This window comes from Scardinius erythrophthalmus (genome assembly GCF_964197995.2).
Source record: "Scardinius erythrophthalmus genome assembly, chromosome: 19".
Lineage (NCBI taxonomy): Eukaryota > Metazoa > Chordata > Actinopteri > Cypriniformes > Leuciscidae > Scardinius > Scardinius erythrophthalmus.
In genome coordinates, this window is record NC_138239.1 from 16,497,293 (window position 1) to 16,516,591 (window position 19,299).

General features: G+C 38.5%; 1 protein-coding gene across 1 annotated transcript in view; it reads right to left on the reverse strand.

The window, feature by feature from the left end:
- Positions 1-17,041, reverse strand: part of clic4 (chloride intracellular channel 4) — a 30,157-nt gene extending 13,116 nt beyond the window's left edge. Inside the window, exon 1 of the mRNA XM_081393776.1 lies at positions 16,700-17,041. Within this exon, the coding sequence (XP_081249902.1) occupies positions 16,700-16,768 (69 nt within the window). The 5' untranslated portion in view covers positions 16,769-17,041. The remainder of the gene's footprint in view (positions 1-16,699) is intronic.
- Between the last annotated feature and the right edge of the window lie 2,258 nt (positions 17,042-19,299).

Genomic DNA, 19,299 nt, shown 5'->3' on the forward strand with positions numbered 1-19,299 from the left:
AAATGATTAAGTGATTCCTGGATTCCTGGAAGCTTTGCTGTAGCTCAAACAGTAGAGCATTGGCGCTTGCGACGCCAAGGTCATGGGTTCGTTTTTACAGGGAAAGCAAGAACTGATAAGAATGTAAATGTGTACTTGAAATGCAATGTAAAGTCACGTTGGATAAAAGCGTCTGCAAAATGCATAAATGGAAATGGATTCTGCCCAATGAAAGAGGGAACAGGAAGAGTATGTCTCATAGGGACAGGACAACGGTTTCCATAGAGACACACAAATGTTCTATCTGTCCTGTAGAGTTCAGGCTATTAGGGCTGACAATTGACTATATAAAACAACCTATTACACAAACTCACAGCCAAAAACTGCAACATTACAAATATGGGTTATGCAGCTACTTGGGCGGAGTGGCTACTTGGGCGGAGTGATTAGCGCAGCACACGAGACGCCCTGTGTAAACAAAGTAGCCACTCCGCCCAAGTAGCTGTGCTCCTCCGCCTAGTGAGAATATAGTTCCCAGTATTTATACGATTAAAAATGGTCTCTGTCTCATATAGCCTTGTTATTTGTACACGCTGTGACTATACAGATCACAACATGTAAAGAGGAAAATCTTTGCATTATTTTGTCACTTATTGGGATTAGTATGCTACCTTATCCATTTACATCCAGTCTTTGTGCTAAGCTAGGCTAGCGGTGGGTGCATCAAATAACACTTACAGAACGCACAGAAATGAAAAAGGTATGTATGGACTTATCTAACTCTGGGGGATACTGTGAATAAGCTAAAGTCCCAAAAAGTCGGAGTGTTCCTTTAAAGGGCACCTATTATGCCCCTTTTTAGAAGATGTAATATTGGTCTTGGGTGTCCCCAGAATGCATTTGTGAAGTTTCAGCACAAAATAACCCACAGTTAATTTATTATAACCATTTGAAAATGTCATTTTTGGGGCCTGTTTTAAAAAGAGCTGTTTTGGCGTCTACCACTTTAAATGTAAATGAGCTGCATATCCCCGCCCTGCTGCTGGACCCAGATGATGAAGAGACTCCGGCACAGAATAAACACGAATGAGAATGGACTAAACGTCTCGGAATGGTTATTTGATACATTTATGTACTTACAAAGTTTTAATCGCGTCCCCTTTGCCATTATGGATGTGCAACACACACACACACACACACACAAACTGTGATAACGTTCGCGCAATTTTTTGAAACTACACACACACACACACACACTACTGTGATAACGTTTGCTAAGTACAAACGATTTATTTATTTTTTTCTTAAGGGGAGGGAGATAGACGTTTATATAGCCTACTGTCTATGGAGATAGAGCAGACCTTAATTTATTTACATTTGTAAATGCTGCAAAAAAATGCCTACATGACATAAAACTGCCTGACGTTGTTTGTTGAGACATCCTATGACGACGACAATAAATAGCTTTAGACGCATTTGTTGTTGAACTGGCTGACATCGATTGAAATGACTATTTGCTCATAAATCATAAAATACACTTACTTCTTCTGGAGGTGACGTTGGATCGCGAACAGTAGGCAACGATCCACACTTGAGGATTAACTTTGACCCTCGTTCACTAAACAGTCAGTCAGAAAATGAATCTCGTATTTAGGAAGTTTAAGTGGTGCCTTTTCTTCATAAATAAAATCCATCCGCTGCGTTTTCAGTGGCTCTGATGTCAGTGAAGACTATGTCCATTCTTACATCCCACAACAGAACACCTACACTTCTTAGGAGACATTACCGGCTGTCGTTGAAACAATGGAGGATGGTGTACACAGATCACCGAGGGCGGGGTCTATGCCAAAACCAGATGTCAATCAAATCACGTCGGTGGGGCTTAGCTCATTTCTACGTCACAGTGAGGGAAATCTAGAACAGGGCGTTCTGAGACAGTGCTTATGATTTATTGAGATAGTAAAAAAACTACTGGGTGGATTTTTATCATTCTAGGGTGGTTTTGCTCACACACTGCCAACACACATTTATGTTCAAACACCATGTAAAAGTGAATTTTGCATAATAGGTGCCCTTTAAGAAAATCTTACTGAACCCAAACTTTTGATAGTGTATACAAAAATAAAAAATAAAAGATTAATATTTGTATATATGCCTTTCTGTTCTCTAGATATCACAGATAAAATATCAAAGGAATCCTGTGTGACTGACAGTGATTGGGAATGACAGAAGAAACAGAAAATCCAGTATTAAGAAAAAAAGAAAGAAAACATCTTTAAGTGATTTCTTGTCTGCAAACATCAGAATATTACAGGGCCGGAGATCATTATGGCTCTGCTTGTTTGAGGAAGTAAAATAAATGACTAAATCAGAAATGGTTTATCAGAGGCCACAAAAAGAGGCTAGTGTTGGTCCAATCAGTTTTCTTGTTGCAGTACCAGTACTGGCCTGCAGGTCACCACAGCTGTGGATTCCCCAGGGTGTGTTCTCTACTCATCACAACAGAGAGCAAACAGACTTTCCTCACACAAAGAGGTTTAATAACAAGACCAATTGTTATTAATGAGAATGTAGAGAGTGCTTTTCGTCCACTCAAAAGGACGTCGGCCACTGATGTCCTTGCAGAATTTTATTTAAAAGCATCTAAATTTAATTACTTAGGGGTTATAAACCAACTCCAGGTGCTTTTCAATCCAATTTCATAAAAAAATAAGCATCCTTTGTGTATAGTAGAGCAACAAGACAAGACAAAAAGCATGAACAGAGGAGAGCAACAGGTGGGCTTTCACAAACTTGAGAGGATTCTCTCCCGTTTACTTGTTAAACCCCTTCCTGTCTTCATTTTTCCCTTTTTTTTTTTTTACTCTTCCTCTTCTCTCTCACACCTCCCCTTCTGCAAGGCCTCTGAGGATGGTGGGGAGGGGAGCAGAATATATTCCAGAAATGTCCGGCATGGGCTGTTGTAAGAGGGTTTTGTTTAGGTTTTGCGATGTCGACTGAGGGCAAGCATTTCCTCTGAGACAGCTGCTCACTCATCCAATCTTTATTAAAACACATTCTATTTGACTAAAATAAGCAACAGCTACACAACACACTACTCACACCTCAAGACACGGGAGCGTCTGTGCTGCATGTTTTTAATCTGTCGGTTTTGAACAGAACTGACGTTGTTCCCTTAAAATCAGAATGGTCCAAATGACCTTTGAAAGAGGCACATGGTCAAAAATGAACGGCAGCAGTGTGTTTGCATTTCTGTTTTCCATAGATGTTGCCCTCTATACACATCTCTCCATTCAAGGAGGTCTAGCTCACTCTGTGATACATATGGATGACTCTCCAAACACAAACAGAGCCCTTTTGTTCAACACCTCTTAAAAACACATTGGGTGCATCCAAAAGAAAAGAGGGAAAAAACAGATGGCAGTCTGAGGATGTAAAAACAGGCTGTTTACCTCATATGGCAACACAAAAACCTATAAAACCAAAGACAGATAATAAAAGACTATTTATTGCTTTTCTGTTCTCCCAACTCTTTATACACTTTGCTGCTGACGTTTGACTCTCCAAAAACGTTTTCAAACTTTCTGATTCAGTGAATCGGTTTAAAACACTGAATGTTTAGAATGTCAATTGTAGTAAAGAGGATTTTCTGGTTAATTCATTGGTTTTTTTTTTTTTGGTTTTTTTACATTTTTTAATAAAAATATACACATTTAGGCTACTGTTGAAAAGGTGATTTTTTTTTTTTTTTATAAGTTGGAAAAGTCTGGTATGTTATCAAAGGCTGCCTGTATTTATTTGATCCAAAGAAAAATTAAAAAGTAATATTGTGGATAAATTTGTAACAAAAAACGCATTTATTAATTATACAAGTCTTTTTTAAATCCCTATTTCTCAGGTATCATTAAAAGGTATCTAGATATAAGTTTTCAGCTATATCACCCAAAAACCTAGTTCATCATCTCTATGTTCCCTGCTATTATGCTTTCAGTTGCATTATAATAATAATAATAATAATAATAATAATGTTTTATTTATATAGCGCCTTTCCAGGGCTCAAAGACGCTTTACAATGAACAAGCAACAGTAATGGCAAGGGACAATGACAACATACAAAACAACAGTAGGTAGATGAGAGTAAAAGTACAGTAAAGGAGAATTAGGTAGATGGGGCAGCATACAGCAGAATACAATCAGACACAACGAAATGTAGTACAACTTAAGAATGATGACTTTCAGAAAATAAGTGAGTTTTGAGCATAGTTTTAAATTCGGAAATAGTATTAACACAACAGAGTGATCGGGGGAGAAAGTTCCATAGTTTGGGTGCAACAACACTGAATGATCTGCCCCCCACTGAAGCTAGGCGATGCCGAGGGACAACGAGAAGGCTAGAGTCAGAGGATCGTAAAGAGCGAGTCGGGTGTAGGGGTGGAGCAGGTTACAGAGATAGGGGGAGCCAAGGTGTGTAGAGATTTAAAAGTGAGCAGGAGGATTTAGAATTTAATACGGTAAGTCACTGGAAGCCAATGAAGATCGTACAAAATTGGGGTGATATGGGCAGAACGCTTGGTGTGGGTAAGTATTCTAACAGCAGAGTTTTGAATGTATTGCAGATAGCAGATAGGCCAATGAAAAGGGCATTACAGTAATCAAGACGTGATGTGACAAATGCATGGATGACAGTTTCAGCGTCTTTGATACTGATGAAGGGACGGAGCTGGGCGATGCGGCGTAGATGAAAGAATGCTGATTTAGTGATAGAATTAATATGAGCCTGGAAAAATTATGCCACATTCTCTCACAGGTAAATGCTAAGTATTTCTTAATAAACTGTGCAACACTGTCAGGGACAGATGAATGATTTGAACTCCCTAAAGGAGAAGCACACATAGCTACAGCTGTCTAGTGGAGACAGTGAGTCATGGTGCAGTAGCTGGTAAGTGTGTCATCGTCTCCATCTGATCTGCACTCTCTGTGAGTGATCTCATCTCTTCCAGCACAGCTCTAAAGACGTCACAGAGGGCAACTCAATCTGAATGCATGAAGGTGGAGTCTCTCTCTCTCATATATAATATTTCACTATATTAGTGAAGACACTGCATAGACTTACTAACCCAACCCCTACCCCTAAACCTACCCATCACAGAAAATCACACTAGATTTAAATAAAAACATGTTTTGACCAATTTATAAGCCTTTTTAACCATTGAGGAGCAGTAAAATGTTCTCACTAGTCGGTTTTCATAATATTTCACTATACAAGTGTGGACATTTGGCTCTCACAAGAATAGCTAAACCTGTACACACACGGCACAGCACCCACTTCTGCCCTCTATTTCAGCCTCCCTTGTTAGGTCACACTGTGAGATTCCCACAGGACAGGAATGTATGTGTGTGTGTGTGTGTGTGTGTGTGTGTGTGTGTGTGTGTGTGTGTGTGTGTGTGTGTGTGTGTGTGTGTGTGTGTGTGGTCGAGGGGAAGTGCCCAGCAGACTAAATTTAGAACCCCAAACAGCCAAACTCTTCACATTCACAATGTGCTCATTCTCCAGCCCCTGTGCACAATCTGACCACGGTGTTACCTTATAAGGAAGGAAAGAAAAAGGGAAGGAGAAAGAGAAAAAAAATAAGACATAATACAGAGTTAAAGAAGGATTTCCAATTACAGAGAAACAGATTGAGACACATTCATTTTTCAAATGGCGTTCGCATCAGGAAATCTATGATTTCATGTACTGATCTATGGATGGTATTGGGACCCCTTCTGAGTGGGAAGAAAGACATGCTCTCTTACAAAGTTGCTATTTAGACTCCTGGGGGTAAAAGTATCACGGTTTAGACAAAAATATTAATCAGCATTTTAACATTGTGAAATAAGAAATCTCTTAAATAAGTTTTTAAGATTTCTGAAGACTGGAGTAATTGCTGGCTTTGTGATAATTACATTTCAAAATATTTAATAAACTTATTTTAAATTGTAATATTTTTTCAAAATAAATATACTGTGAAACGCAACATTACCTACCCTGTTCACGTGAAAGTAGTCTAACAAAATCACTTATGTGCAAAGGTACAGCCAACTTTCAACTGGCAAAATTGTCTGTGGTCATCAACAGCATCTAACGTGTACTGAAGCTGAAACATTTCAAAACATTCACTCAAATTGGTATCTGAAATATTTATTCAAAAAGCTCAGTTTTCCTTCAAACACTTATAATAAGGAAAACAACTGAACATTCAAAAGTGGGAAAGATACATAGACATCTAAAAATAAATATATTGGCATTTGAATTCTGCATGTTTCCAGATTCCATGCAGGCCTCCCGTGCGCTACTAAGTCTGTGCTAACATTCCCAAAACATTCCTCCTAACAAAAAAGCAGACCCCAGACTGATGACTCACAGCCACGCTCCCAGCCTGTCATCGGTCACCAGCGCACACACACACACACCAACGGACACATGCAGAGTCTCGCCTGACCTACACCACTGGTTACACAGTGTTGCACCAGCTGAATAAACAAGTGTTTTTCAAATGAACAAAAACATGGACATCACTTTCTTTAGGAGAAGAGAGACAATCAGCTGTGAGATCTGACAAGACTAAACGCATGCAAATCAATGCCAGATTCCAAAATGAGCTTACAGGCTAAATTACCCCATATAATAATTCAGAATCAAATCCCTTCTGCTTAGAAGAACTTGGTCAAATTTGCCTACATTTAACATTTAAAATAAAATTCAAATACTGGTGTTGTTACAGGAGTCACAGTACAGTGACATCCAATGCCATTATGGCACAGGACATCCACACAATCCTAGCAGTGCTGACACAGCTTTACTGAACTCACAGGCATATGCCTGTTACACATGGCAGCAAAAGGCTGTCACACACCAACACAAAGTTAGATAATAAAAAAAATTAGTAAAAAAATGATCTATTCTATGTCTCACTGTGTTCTTCCACTTATCCACCGGTGTCCGCAGCGTGATGCTGCTCCACACAAACTCCATCTCTTCATCTGCTCGGAGTTTGGGTCACTTTAACATACATTTGGGAATGCAGCATGCGGCAAACATCTTCCCGTACTTGTAACAAGACAGCCACAAATATTATTGGTGTACTCAATAATAATCCAAATTATCAGAAAAAACACAATTACTTTTCTTCCCTAAACTGTGCAGCCCTATAAACTAACTAGGGCTGCACGATAATGGCTAAATTGATAATCACGATTATTTTGCTCAAAATTATAATCGCGATAATTAATCACGATTATTCTCATTTGAGAAACTACAGAGAAAGAGAAGAGACAGTTAACGGTTTTGCACGAGTATTTGTGCAAAATCCGAGCAGATTTGGTTTACACGAATTTCCCCAGCAAAGTGAGTGAACATAATAACATGCAAAATTGGCCAGTGATTTGACAGCAATACCCGCAAAAGTTCATTTTTAGCCGCATTTGGCGGGTGTTAATTTCAAACCATCAGACTTCATTTAACCAACTACAACTTCCTCAGACAGCAAGTCAATACAAATGGCAGAATTTAACGTTAGATGAGCGCTTTGTGATGTGTCTTCACATTAGATCTTCTAAGCGACACATTTCGGTTGAAAATGAGACAAAGTACAGATCCAGATCGCTCAGCAAATTCGTACTGCAAAGAAAAATAGTCTAACTTACTTGTTGATACACTGAAAACGGGCAGTGGCTGTCGTTTTCAACTGATTCACGACACATCATGAAAACTGGTAAAAACTTAAACTTCAAAAAATAGAACAGTGAAACTCATTTATAAACAGATTTAGTCACACAAACAGCACAAGTGGCTTGTGAAGAAACAGACTGGCTGTATAACAATTTCATGCAAACAGAATATCGCTGTGGAGATCAGTGCTTTTTCCCGCAGTGTAGAGCGCTCGCAGGGTTGCCAGATTGCACCGACTAAGTAAAACACGGGGCATAAAATGTAAGAGAAAAGCTCTGTTTGGGTAATTTGGGAGATTTAAGCTATTCAGATCTGGCAACCACAAACATCAGCGCTAATGGGGACTTGTTTACAATGCAAGATAATGCAAATGTCTAATAAAAAAGCGTTTTCAGGATTAAAAACGAGCGGCAAAATATCGCGACGATTTTTTAAAATTAATCGAGAGAGGCAGATATCGTTATCGCGATTAAAATACGATTAATCGTGCAGCCCTAAAACTAACTACACTGAAATCTTGTTTCCTGATACGATATTATAATAAACCCTTCAATATTTAAATATTCAAATCACTAAGTGAATATTTTATATGATTAAATACATGATATTTAATATACATGTTTCTTGTTTAATTTGACTTGAGAAGCATTCCCAGTAACTAAATATTTTGCATCAATCACAAACACAAACCTCCAAGTGTCCTCTGACTCACATATTCTGTCTGCTAAGGATGAGTGACCGACATGACAAACTTTTCATTGGTTTGAAAATAAAGGACATGCCCACACAGAACCAAGAGGACACAATGGAGCTCCAAACAAACGGATAAAACTTCATCATGAAGGCTCGCTATTCTGAGATGACTGCAATGCAGCTTTCTAGATATGAGCCGTCTGTGAACGTGACTGAAGGACATTATTTAAAGAGAGAGAGAAAACAGGGGGTGAAAAGTTTGAGCCAGTGTTTTGTCCTTCAGACTGTTCAGTAAGGACAGATCTCATGCAGTGAAAGCATTTGACTCTGGTGCAACTGGATCCCTAAAGGCCAAGAATGTGTCCATGTCTGTCTCCTCTAATAGTCCTGTGTCATTGTGAGAACACACGAAAACACACAAACTTTCTCCGATCAGAAAACAGACACGCTGGGGTTCTCACCAATCTTTTGGAGCATTTAAATGTCTGTGTTTATTTAAGTTCCCATCTTGGCAGCTGATAAAAGACAATTGCATATTTAACCATGAGAAAAAGACTGACCACTAGTTTGGGTTAAAAATGGAAGCTGTGAGACATGAAAGGACACTCTGAGCTGTCCCATAATCCTTCTCCAAAACGCTTGAGGTTTCGACAGACATGTCACTGTCTACAGCACAGCAGATCTGAGCCTATGAACTCCTCATGAATATCAAAAAAGGTTAAACAAAACGTTTCACAAGTAAGACTCAGCATGTCCTGTTTATTGTCTAAGGAGCAATGGTTCCTTTAAAAACGCATACGAAGCTATAAAAATAAGGCCAAACTATGTCACTGAATTCATGATTAAACTAGAACTCTGCAGTCTGCAGGGAACAATCGCTAACATCAGCTCAAACAAAAATCAAACCAAAGGCAAAACACACTGAAGTCATCTGACTCCACATGCAGCCTAAACAATAATTAATCTAAAGAGCCAATCAAAGCAGAGCAAGGGTTATTGTGGTTGCATCATCAGCACCTGGACTGTGTAAAGCACCTGAGTGACAGTGTCCTTCTGCAAAGTAAACATCACCACCGTCACATGGTGATCTGGCTCATTTTCCAGAGTTATCAACTCCATGTGCACACTGAGGTAGAGGACTGGGTATATCATAAATGATTATAAATTGTAAAGAAAATGTGCATGAAACTCACACTGCTTCCATAAAAATGCTAGGGTGTTGTTGGTGGTTGCTTAAGGGTGTGTTCACACTTGGCATGTTTGGTTCGATTAAAACGAACTCTGGTGCGATTGCTCTGTTACTGTGGTTCATTTGAATAAGTGTGAACGCTGCCATCTGAACCCTGGTGCGCACCAAATAAGTGAACCAAAACCCTTGAAAAGACGCTTCCACACGAACTCTGGTGTGGTTCGAATGATAGGGCGTTTTTACACTGGGCACATTTGCTGTGGTCCGAGTCCGATCGCGATTTGGTCTGGTTTCACACTACACTCGATTCTAGCGAACCCTGGTGCATTTGCATGCATCTTACATCATCACAAACGTGCACGGAGCATGATAGAAAACAGAACTCGGGTCAATATAATCTGCATTTTATTTATTTGTTGCTGTTATGCGCAGCAGAGTAAACAACACTTGGGTTTACTGTATGTGTGTCACATGAAGGAGGCTTTCTGCTGCTTGCAAACTGAATCTTTTGGAGACTATTTAATTTTTTTGCCCTGATACGCGCGAATACACTGCAGGCTCACTCTCGCTTGTATCCAAGGTAAACCATCAACGCCATCATCCCTTACATGCGTTTTATAGAACTAAATACATCGTAATCGGCTACAGCACATGTGCAGGTTACTTTTCTTCCTAAACAAGTGCACACCTGAGTCCATGTTGCTTTCACATTCATGCGAAGCAAAGTTCAAGTGCAAGCGAACTCAGACTACCTCCTTCAGGTAGTCTCGGGTTCGAGCCTCAGTTCACTTCCAGGTCCACATGACAGCACATTACCGATTTTTCATGCGAGCCGTGCCCCATTCCGAACTAAACTGCCGGAGTGCCGGTGTAAAAACGCCCATATATGAAAGCAAAATGGACCAAAGACATGTAAACGAACTAAGAACGGGTAGTGATGTCACAAAATGTGACCCTAAAAAGGACAGAATGCTCAAGCATACCCGTTTTTGCCATCACAGTTTGGTAAAGGCATCAAAACCGCGTCTCCTCGCGGCAAATCTTCGTTTGTATGTGTGACTGCCGCTGTTTTGACTCCTTTACACATTTTTTAAGCTCTTCACAAGCTGGTCAAAATACCATCATATGTAGGCTACGCACACACAACGAGCGCATTTATCCCAGCACACACCATTGTTTTGGATGTTTGGTAAGCGCCGTCTCGAAATATATGTCATAAAAGCCAACTAATCAGGTTGTGAACGTATTCCTATGCCTTTAGGTTCAGTGTTAAAAATGCCACTGTAAACGCTAAGCGGACCAGGACAATGGCTGCATCTAAATATCCTGCTCTAAATATCTGTAATTTACCACACTTCTAGATGTTGAAGTCTGACATCTGATCTGATAACCATAAGATCTGCAAATCCTTCCGCCATCCAAGGCTTCATTACTGCTGCATCATACTCTAGAGAAGTCACATCAATTTAATAGACACTGATCCCATTAAACCTGAGACTGATCTCTAAATCTCAAATCCATTAGAGAACCCTATAGGATATTAAACGAACCAACCAACTAAAAGAAAGACAAAGAATTCTAAATCAGTAAGTACTGATCAGATTCAGCCACACAAGAAGTCTGTTCAGAGCCCTTTTGCAACGCTTTGTATACTAACACATGCTGCAGTGTGCTTCAATGGCGATCAAAGCAAAAATCTGAACATGCACATGGTAAAGATGACCAGCAGGTGCAGCTGTACGGAGGGAGGGAGGGAGGAAGGGAGATGACTGCATTATCAGCTGCTAGCAGGGGCAAGGTTTGCTTGGTGTCTATGGCAACAAAGGGGCTGGTCCTGCTGTGATGTTGTGCTGGAAGAAAAGGTGGAACAAAGATGCATTACATACATGCGGTTAATTATGAATGAGAGGGACATAAAACGACAGAAAGGGAGGGAAAGAGGTCACCGTTATCTATCTATTGCAGTGTGTGTGCACTTTCGAACAAATAAAACTAAACTCTCTTTACCCAGGCGCTATAGAAACAAAACACACACACTATAAGTGTTGCTGTAGCTCATCTGATATCAGCAGACTCTGTCAGTGCTGAAAGAGGGAGACCTGCGGTCTCTCTTCATGCTGTTCCACATCAAAGCCACAACAGCAGAATTGTTTTAGCACTGCTCATGTGCTAATTTTGGATGCTGATTTCCTATGTCATGATCACTGAACTGAACTGCAGTAGAAAAAACACTGCTGTGTGGTCAAGCTGTCTAAATACATGACTAGCAGTTATAGACAAAAGATTATTTTTTTAAAGTGCCCCTATTATGCTATTTTAATTAGGGGTTCAAGCATGAAATGCTGAAACCCTATTGTAATTGTAAGGATTTGTAAAACACATCGTGTCGGCCAGATGGTAGGCCTCAATTTGGGGACAACCTATCAGAGTATGACCCCGATTGGTCCATAGGTGGTGCTACAGCAACCAAAAGTACAAAATCGCTCATAACTCTTAGGCCGTTTGCCCTAGTGTCTTACACCACTGTGATCCCTGGCTCAAGGCGAACAAAATGGCTATCTCCAATTTCGATTTAGGCAGGAAAAAATTTCTGCTATGTCGAATTTTGTCCGAAACCTACTTTTGCGAACTAGTCCCTGGTTTTTCGCCCGAAAATGGAACCAAACCAGTCTAGGACAATTCTCTGGACTCTCTAGATCAATAATTATCGAAAAAAAGTTGAACTTTTGCATCTGGGTGGCTGTAACAGGGTCATTTAGAAAAGGGGCGTGGCAAAATACACTAAAAAGCCTATAAATCCTAAATGAAAACTCAGAACTTCACAAAAAATGATGAGCATATGTGTCATGACATGGTGAAGAAACATGCAGAGTTTCATGGAGATCGGACCATAGGTGGCGCTATAACTGTTAAAATGCTTTAAAACCATATATTTCCTATGGTAAATTGCCTGTATTGGCTGTAAATGGTCTTTTCCATCAATTATGTCAGTGGTTAAAAGTGTGCTAAATAAAACTTTGTCTTTTGATGCTTGTGTGCTTAAAGGCCTTAAATGCTTGAACCCCGATAAATGCTGCTTGCAGCTAGGGCTGGGCGATATGGCCAAAAAATCATATCTCGGTATTTTTGGGTTAAATGGCGATATACGATATATATCTCGGTACTTTCTACATTTTTCCATTTGGATAAAGAAAATCTGTATTTATTTAAAAAAACATGCCATTTTCATCCTGCCCAATGATATCCAACAATGTTGATATTGGAGGATATGGAAACAAATATAGTGAATGTAATGTAGGCTATGCAATATATTATGTGCAAAAAGGTGGTTAAAATCACATTACATTCCAACAAAAATAATGCTTTTGTTTTTAAATTGACTAAAGGCTAAACTAAAAATGAAAATAAAAACAAAAGAACTTAAAACTATTAGCCTGCGTTTGATTACCCCGTTATAATGGTCACTTTCATAAAAATATACTTGTAGGTTTAAAATTCCCCATATGGCATAGGCCTATTTATTGTTTCCAACAACAAACATTTTAGCAATATGTATATTTTAGTCAGAATTATTGCGCTACTATTCTATTGTGCTCCGTCTGTTTGGCGCGCATGCGCGCAGCGTCGCTCATTCACGGAAGCTTGAATATTAGCGGAGATTCAATTGCAGAAGCTCGTCCTCTCCTGACAGTGAAATGGACATATTTGTTTGACTTTCTAACATTTACAGATGGAGAATATACCTGGGAAATGTAAGTTAAGCACTGAGGAAAGCAACACATCTCAAACGCATTAAACAGCGCAAGTATTTATCTGTCAGTCAGCAACAGTATCTGTCAGTAAGCATCTGACAGGGCAAGCTGCTTTAAACTTGTTAACTATATCTTACCAGTTATTTTGAAGCCCTTAATATAAGCTTGTGTCATGTTTAGGACAAATTGTACTATGTAGGCTACTTTCACTGCGGCAGCGCACACTGCGTCTTCCGTGTTTTTCAGATGTGCTCGTATCAAACTACTGTATCGATATAAACAGTATTGCCTCATTCCATATCGTTTCAAAAAAATATAGCGATATATCGTACAAACTCGATATACCGCCCAGCCCTACTTGCAGCTTTAATTTTATTATGTTTTGGACTTTGGAGGTCTCCTTCAACAGGTTTACATGCATCAAAGGTTAAAAAACACGTTTCATTTTCTCATAATATGCATTGTACATCACCACATTTTTCAATGATTCTCAAACGGCTCATTGAATGAATCGGTCTCATTAAATCCTTCCTTTCCACGAGCTACTCCGCTCTGATTGGCCAGACAGCTCAGTCTGTTGTGATTGGTCTACTGCTTACAGTGCTTGTTGGAAGCTAAACGCGCATTACCATAACTGAACTTCAGCTCAGGAGGCTTCCTCAGTCCTCAGCGATTGTACACACTGTAAAGACAGTAACGATGACGCTGATTTTACCACATCAATCCAAACACGAGTCTGATGATGATACATTGGAATAACTAGTTATTCAACCCGAACCTCCATGGCAATGACGACATGAGCAGGAAGTTTCTCAGTGATGTGCTAATCAGTTTGAGGTACATTATGAGATGTTGCAGCTGTAATTTCTCACCATCAGCATTAAAAAGTGTTTGTTCATCAACAAACCGATGTGTTTTCCTTATTTATTGCGGTGGACATGCAGGAACTGTATTAACTGTATCAATAACAGCAGGTACGTTAGCCGAGCACTAACATGAATGACTGATGAAACAAAGTTTGCAAAACAAATCTGCATTAATACAAAGTTTCAGGTAATAGTGGCCCACAGATGATTTGAGGTAGTATTTGAGTAAGACAGTAATAACGCGAGTTAGCTGGAAACTTACACAATATAAAACACAGTATATTAAAACAAAGTATTTTGAACACTAGGTAGAAAATATTTATATCAGTAATTATTCACACTTACAGGTTGTGATTCTGAGGAGCAAGCTGGTCGAACTAAACTGGGTTCTAGACCCATCTTTCACAAGCAAGCATTTTGCGAATCCTGCGTTGAACTCCCGAGATTTGAGAAGCAGTCTTCAGTAAAATGACGTGTTTGAAGGCAGGACAAGTTGTTTGTGGCCAGACAACATAGACAGAAATTATGCAAATGGATTATCTAGTGAAATAGAACTGTAAAGCAGTGGGATTTGAATTACAGATGACTCGTTTAATCAATTCTTTCTTTTGGTAGACATTAACTTTATTTATCGTGCACTTTTGACTTTACAACTTTGCAGAACGTTTACATTCACAAAAAGCTATATTACACACGGCATGAAACGGAATATTCGAAAAACCATAATAGGGGCACTTTAATGGTGTTATAGAAACACAAACATTAATAAAAAAAAAATTTAAAACATTATTTTAAAATGATATACTGTTTTATGGTAAAAAATAAATAAAAAAAAAACATGATTATTTAATTTTTTTCTGAAATATTTTGATTTTAAATATTAATAGGCTTTTGTATTTGTCTCACTCTGGATTTTTGGATTTTTTTCAATAGGAAATATGCAAATGCAGTCAAGAAAACTCAACTCCACTTCTCAGATTTCATGTAGGGTCTTAATCTGTTAGAAAATAAAGCCTGTATTTAAAATATGAGTCTGTTCTAATGTTGTACAGGGTCACTTCACAACTTCTCGAAAAGAGCTGACCTATACAAGTGTCTTCTATTGTGACAAACTGCCGCAATGTTCATTGAATTATTAATTACAGCCCATTTAATACAGCAGGGGCATCCTTTAATTAAAGCCTCGGGAATCATAAACTTCTGGTCAGCGTTTTCAAGACTGAAATCCAAAGTCCTTAGCTTTAATGCACTAGTAGTTTAGTAACTATGCGGTTCAGAGAGGAGAGCTTGTGTCGCACATTTCCAAACAGACATCAGACCCCAAACATCCACAGTTGCCCCCTCCTCTTTCAGTAAATCCCTCCCCTCCTCCACTTCCCTTCTCTCCCTCCTTTCAGTCTTTCAGGAGTTTTCCCGCTCTGCCGGGCAGAAGGCCTTTGGAGGGAGAGAAAAGAAGAGAAAAGCAAGGGAAAGAAAGAGGACAGCAGGGTTCCCTGCAGTGGAGAGGAATTCGAATAATTCCAGTTTGATTACTCTGAGATCCAGAGGAGGACTGGATTCTTTCTATTCAGTTTATATTGGAACTAATAACTTGAGAAGCAAACCAACAAGAAACAGATCCTAACACCATCTCTGGTGACATTAAACAGATCTGACTGATTCATGTGTGGAGTTAAAATATGACACTGTTATGAAGGCAAAACAATGTTGAAGTAGATAAAGAAAGGCGAGGTTTATGTGTTCCATTCAAAGGGTTTCACATACAAACACAATGCCTTTACTAAACAGACATATCTTGAACTGTAGCACAGCATTTGGGCTCTTTTGGCTCTGTTTAATGCAAGCCTGGGTTCCTCTGTATCCTGTACCGGACGGATTTCCTGCAGTCGGGATTAGGAACTGCAGATGTGCATTGTTTCTCATGCAACCTCTCCTCAAAACCACGTGCTTTGTGCGTTTAGCTGAGGGAGAAAACTCTTAGCCCTTTATTTTTGTCACATATAATCATATAAATATGAAAGAAACAGCACATAGTCCGATAGTGAGTGATATTGAGAAAACGCCTCCACCCATTTGACATTCACATGGACACAGTGTCATCATTCATCAGTCTTACTGTAAAACACAATGGCTGAATCATATTTCTGACATCGTTTTGGATATATTACGGGTTAGGGGATTGTGAATTAAAAAAACATTAAAATGATTCAAAAAACATAATTATTATTCAAATTATAACAGAAGCATGTGGGTTTGGAAGGTGTAGGCTTAACGTTAGAGACTGACAGTCTCGCCATTCACTTTCAACGCTTCTTTTTTCCATATAATGAAAGTAAAAGATGACAACGGGTATCGTTCTGCCTAGCATCTCGTTTGTATTCACAAAAGAAAGTCATTTGGGTGAGTAAATTATGACCAAAAAAAAAATTCATTTTTTGGGTACACTATCCCTTTAATCCCTAACGTTACTTAAATGGTTGGAGTTTCTTAGTCAGACTCCTGGTCTTACCTTCACAAAAAGCTCGATGACGGCTTCGTTATCCCCCTTCACACCGTTTTGAGGTACCGAGAGAGACATCCCGAACTTCTCAACACGTTCACAACAACAGTCCTCGATTTCTTCACCTTGGCACAAAAAGTTTTCCTTTCACGCCTCCCTCTTTCTCGAACCGAGTTTTTCGAACACAAATATCACTCTGTGTTTTTACCAAGCGCAACCGAAATACAGAGAGTCCGATGAAATCAAGCAATGAGCTTTTCCACGAGATTCTACAACCTAGAAACACATCACTGAGAAAACCCGACAGAGTCCGCTATGTCTCCTCCTCAACTGCTCTCTCAGGATGGCGACGAAGAGGGGGGAAAATCAACGGGAGTATTTAAGGCGGTGATGTCATGCGCAGTGGACTGAACGGGCGCGACCGTCACCGAATCGGTACCGTGCCGCGTGCACAAGAACTAGAGCTTCCTGAATGCTAAATTTATATATAGAAAAATAATTTGACTTTTATTTTAATTCTCATATATTGTTACAAAGAAAGCTTTTAACAACAGAGATGACAGAAAAGGATATCAGTTTCTGTTAACGAGTTTATCTATATAGCCTATATTTAGCCTAACAATTCTGTAAAAGAATAGTTAAATATGGTATTTTGGAAGAAACTGTGTAACGTGTATTTCTTGGTTATTATTTTTTATTGTTCACAGAGTCGAATCTTTTGTTCGCTAATCCGTTTAGTTACCTTTTCTACAATTTCAATAGCCTATACTATACCACTAGGTAGCGACAATTAAAGTAATCAGTGACAGGTTAATTAAAAACTTGCCTAAAATCACTGAAAACTGAGAATTTCAATAGCCTATACTATACCACTAGGTAGCGACAATTAAAGTAATCAGTGACAGGTTAATTAAAAACTTGCCTAAAATCACTGAAAACTGAGAGCCACACAGCATCTGATCACTGGATTTACATAAATCATTTCACTTTTAATAAGTGTTTTCTCAACATTGCATATCTAATCAGCATTACTTTAATTATTATTTGAGTCATCACTCAGTGAGTCATTGTATTACTTTCTATAGGAGGACTTGTATTTCAAACACATTAAAATGTACAATTTCACAGTGACATGCAATGCAGGGATTCCCCAACTTTTTTGTCAGCTGAACTTCTTTGCCCTAATATATGTAAGCCCTTAGATTTTAAGTTAAGTTAGGTCAATAATAAAAAATAAGTCAATAATAACATAATGTTCATGGTTCTTTGATGTCAGTTAATGGTCACATGACATGCAGTTAAACAATTTAAAAATATATATATTTTAGTAAATGTTTTTATTTTATTGTTTTTATTTTACAATTATTTATTTTAATTTGTTTCTTATGATTTCATTACTTGAAAGCTTTCCATTAAAATCACGAACCCCAGTGTGTGAAACCCTGACCTAATGTCATATTTAAGGCATGTAATATTGTTGCTAACAAAGACTGGAATATATTTTCATTCTCTTTTTATTTTCATATCAATATGGTACAAGATTATCCTATTCAAATCAATGCGATAAACGAGTTAGGTTAAAAGTAATCTAAAAAGTAATCTAAAAAGTAGTCCGAATACATTACTTAAAATTAGTAATTAGATTACCAACTACAATTTTTGTTATGAAATTTGGAATCAGTAAATGACAACAATTTGTAAATAATCTACCCTGCACTGTGTGTATACATGAATACATAACATATAACAGTACTTCCAAATTTCAAATAAATATATTGTCATATAGAGCATTTATTTGGTGAAAATGACAACTGGTCAAAATAACAAAAAAGATGCCATATTTTCAGACCTCGAATAAAATATATATTCATTTTTAAACACCAAAATAATAATGTTTTAACTTAGGAATAGTCAACTTAAGTTCACCTAATGTTTTAATATACGAGAAATCAATATTTAGTGGAATAACCCTGATTTCCTTTCATGCGTCTTGGCATGCTCACTATCAGTCGATCACATTGATGTTGGGTGACACTATGCCCAACATCTTTTTGTCATGGACATCAGAGAACCATGAACATTGTTATTATTATTGACTTATTTTTTATTATTGACCTAACTTATTAACTTAAAATCTAAGGGCTTACATAATATTAGGGCAAAGAAGTTCAGCAGTCCTTCTTTGCGAAGGACTCATAACTCAAGCCACGTACAAGATTATCCTGAAAAAAAAATTGCCTCCTTCTGCTCTGACAATGTTCCAACCCGAAGGATTATTTTTCCCACAGGACAATGCTCCAATCCACACAGTCAGGCCAATCAAGGTGTGGATGGAGGACCACCAGATCAAGACCCTGTCATGGCCATCACAATCTCCAAACCTGAACCACACTGAAAACCTCTGAAATGTAAGCAAGAGAGTCACCAACCATTAAATAAAACCAAGCTGCTTGAATTTTTTTTGCCAGGAGTGGCATAGTGTCACCCAACAGCAATGTGACAGACTGATAGGGAGCATGCCAAGACACATGAAAGCTGTGATTGAAAATCAGGTTTATTCCACCAAATATTCCTTCAAAATATTGATATTGAATATTGCTTCAAATATT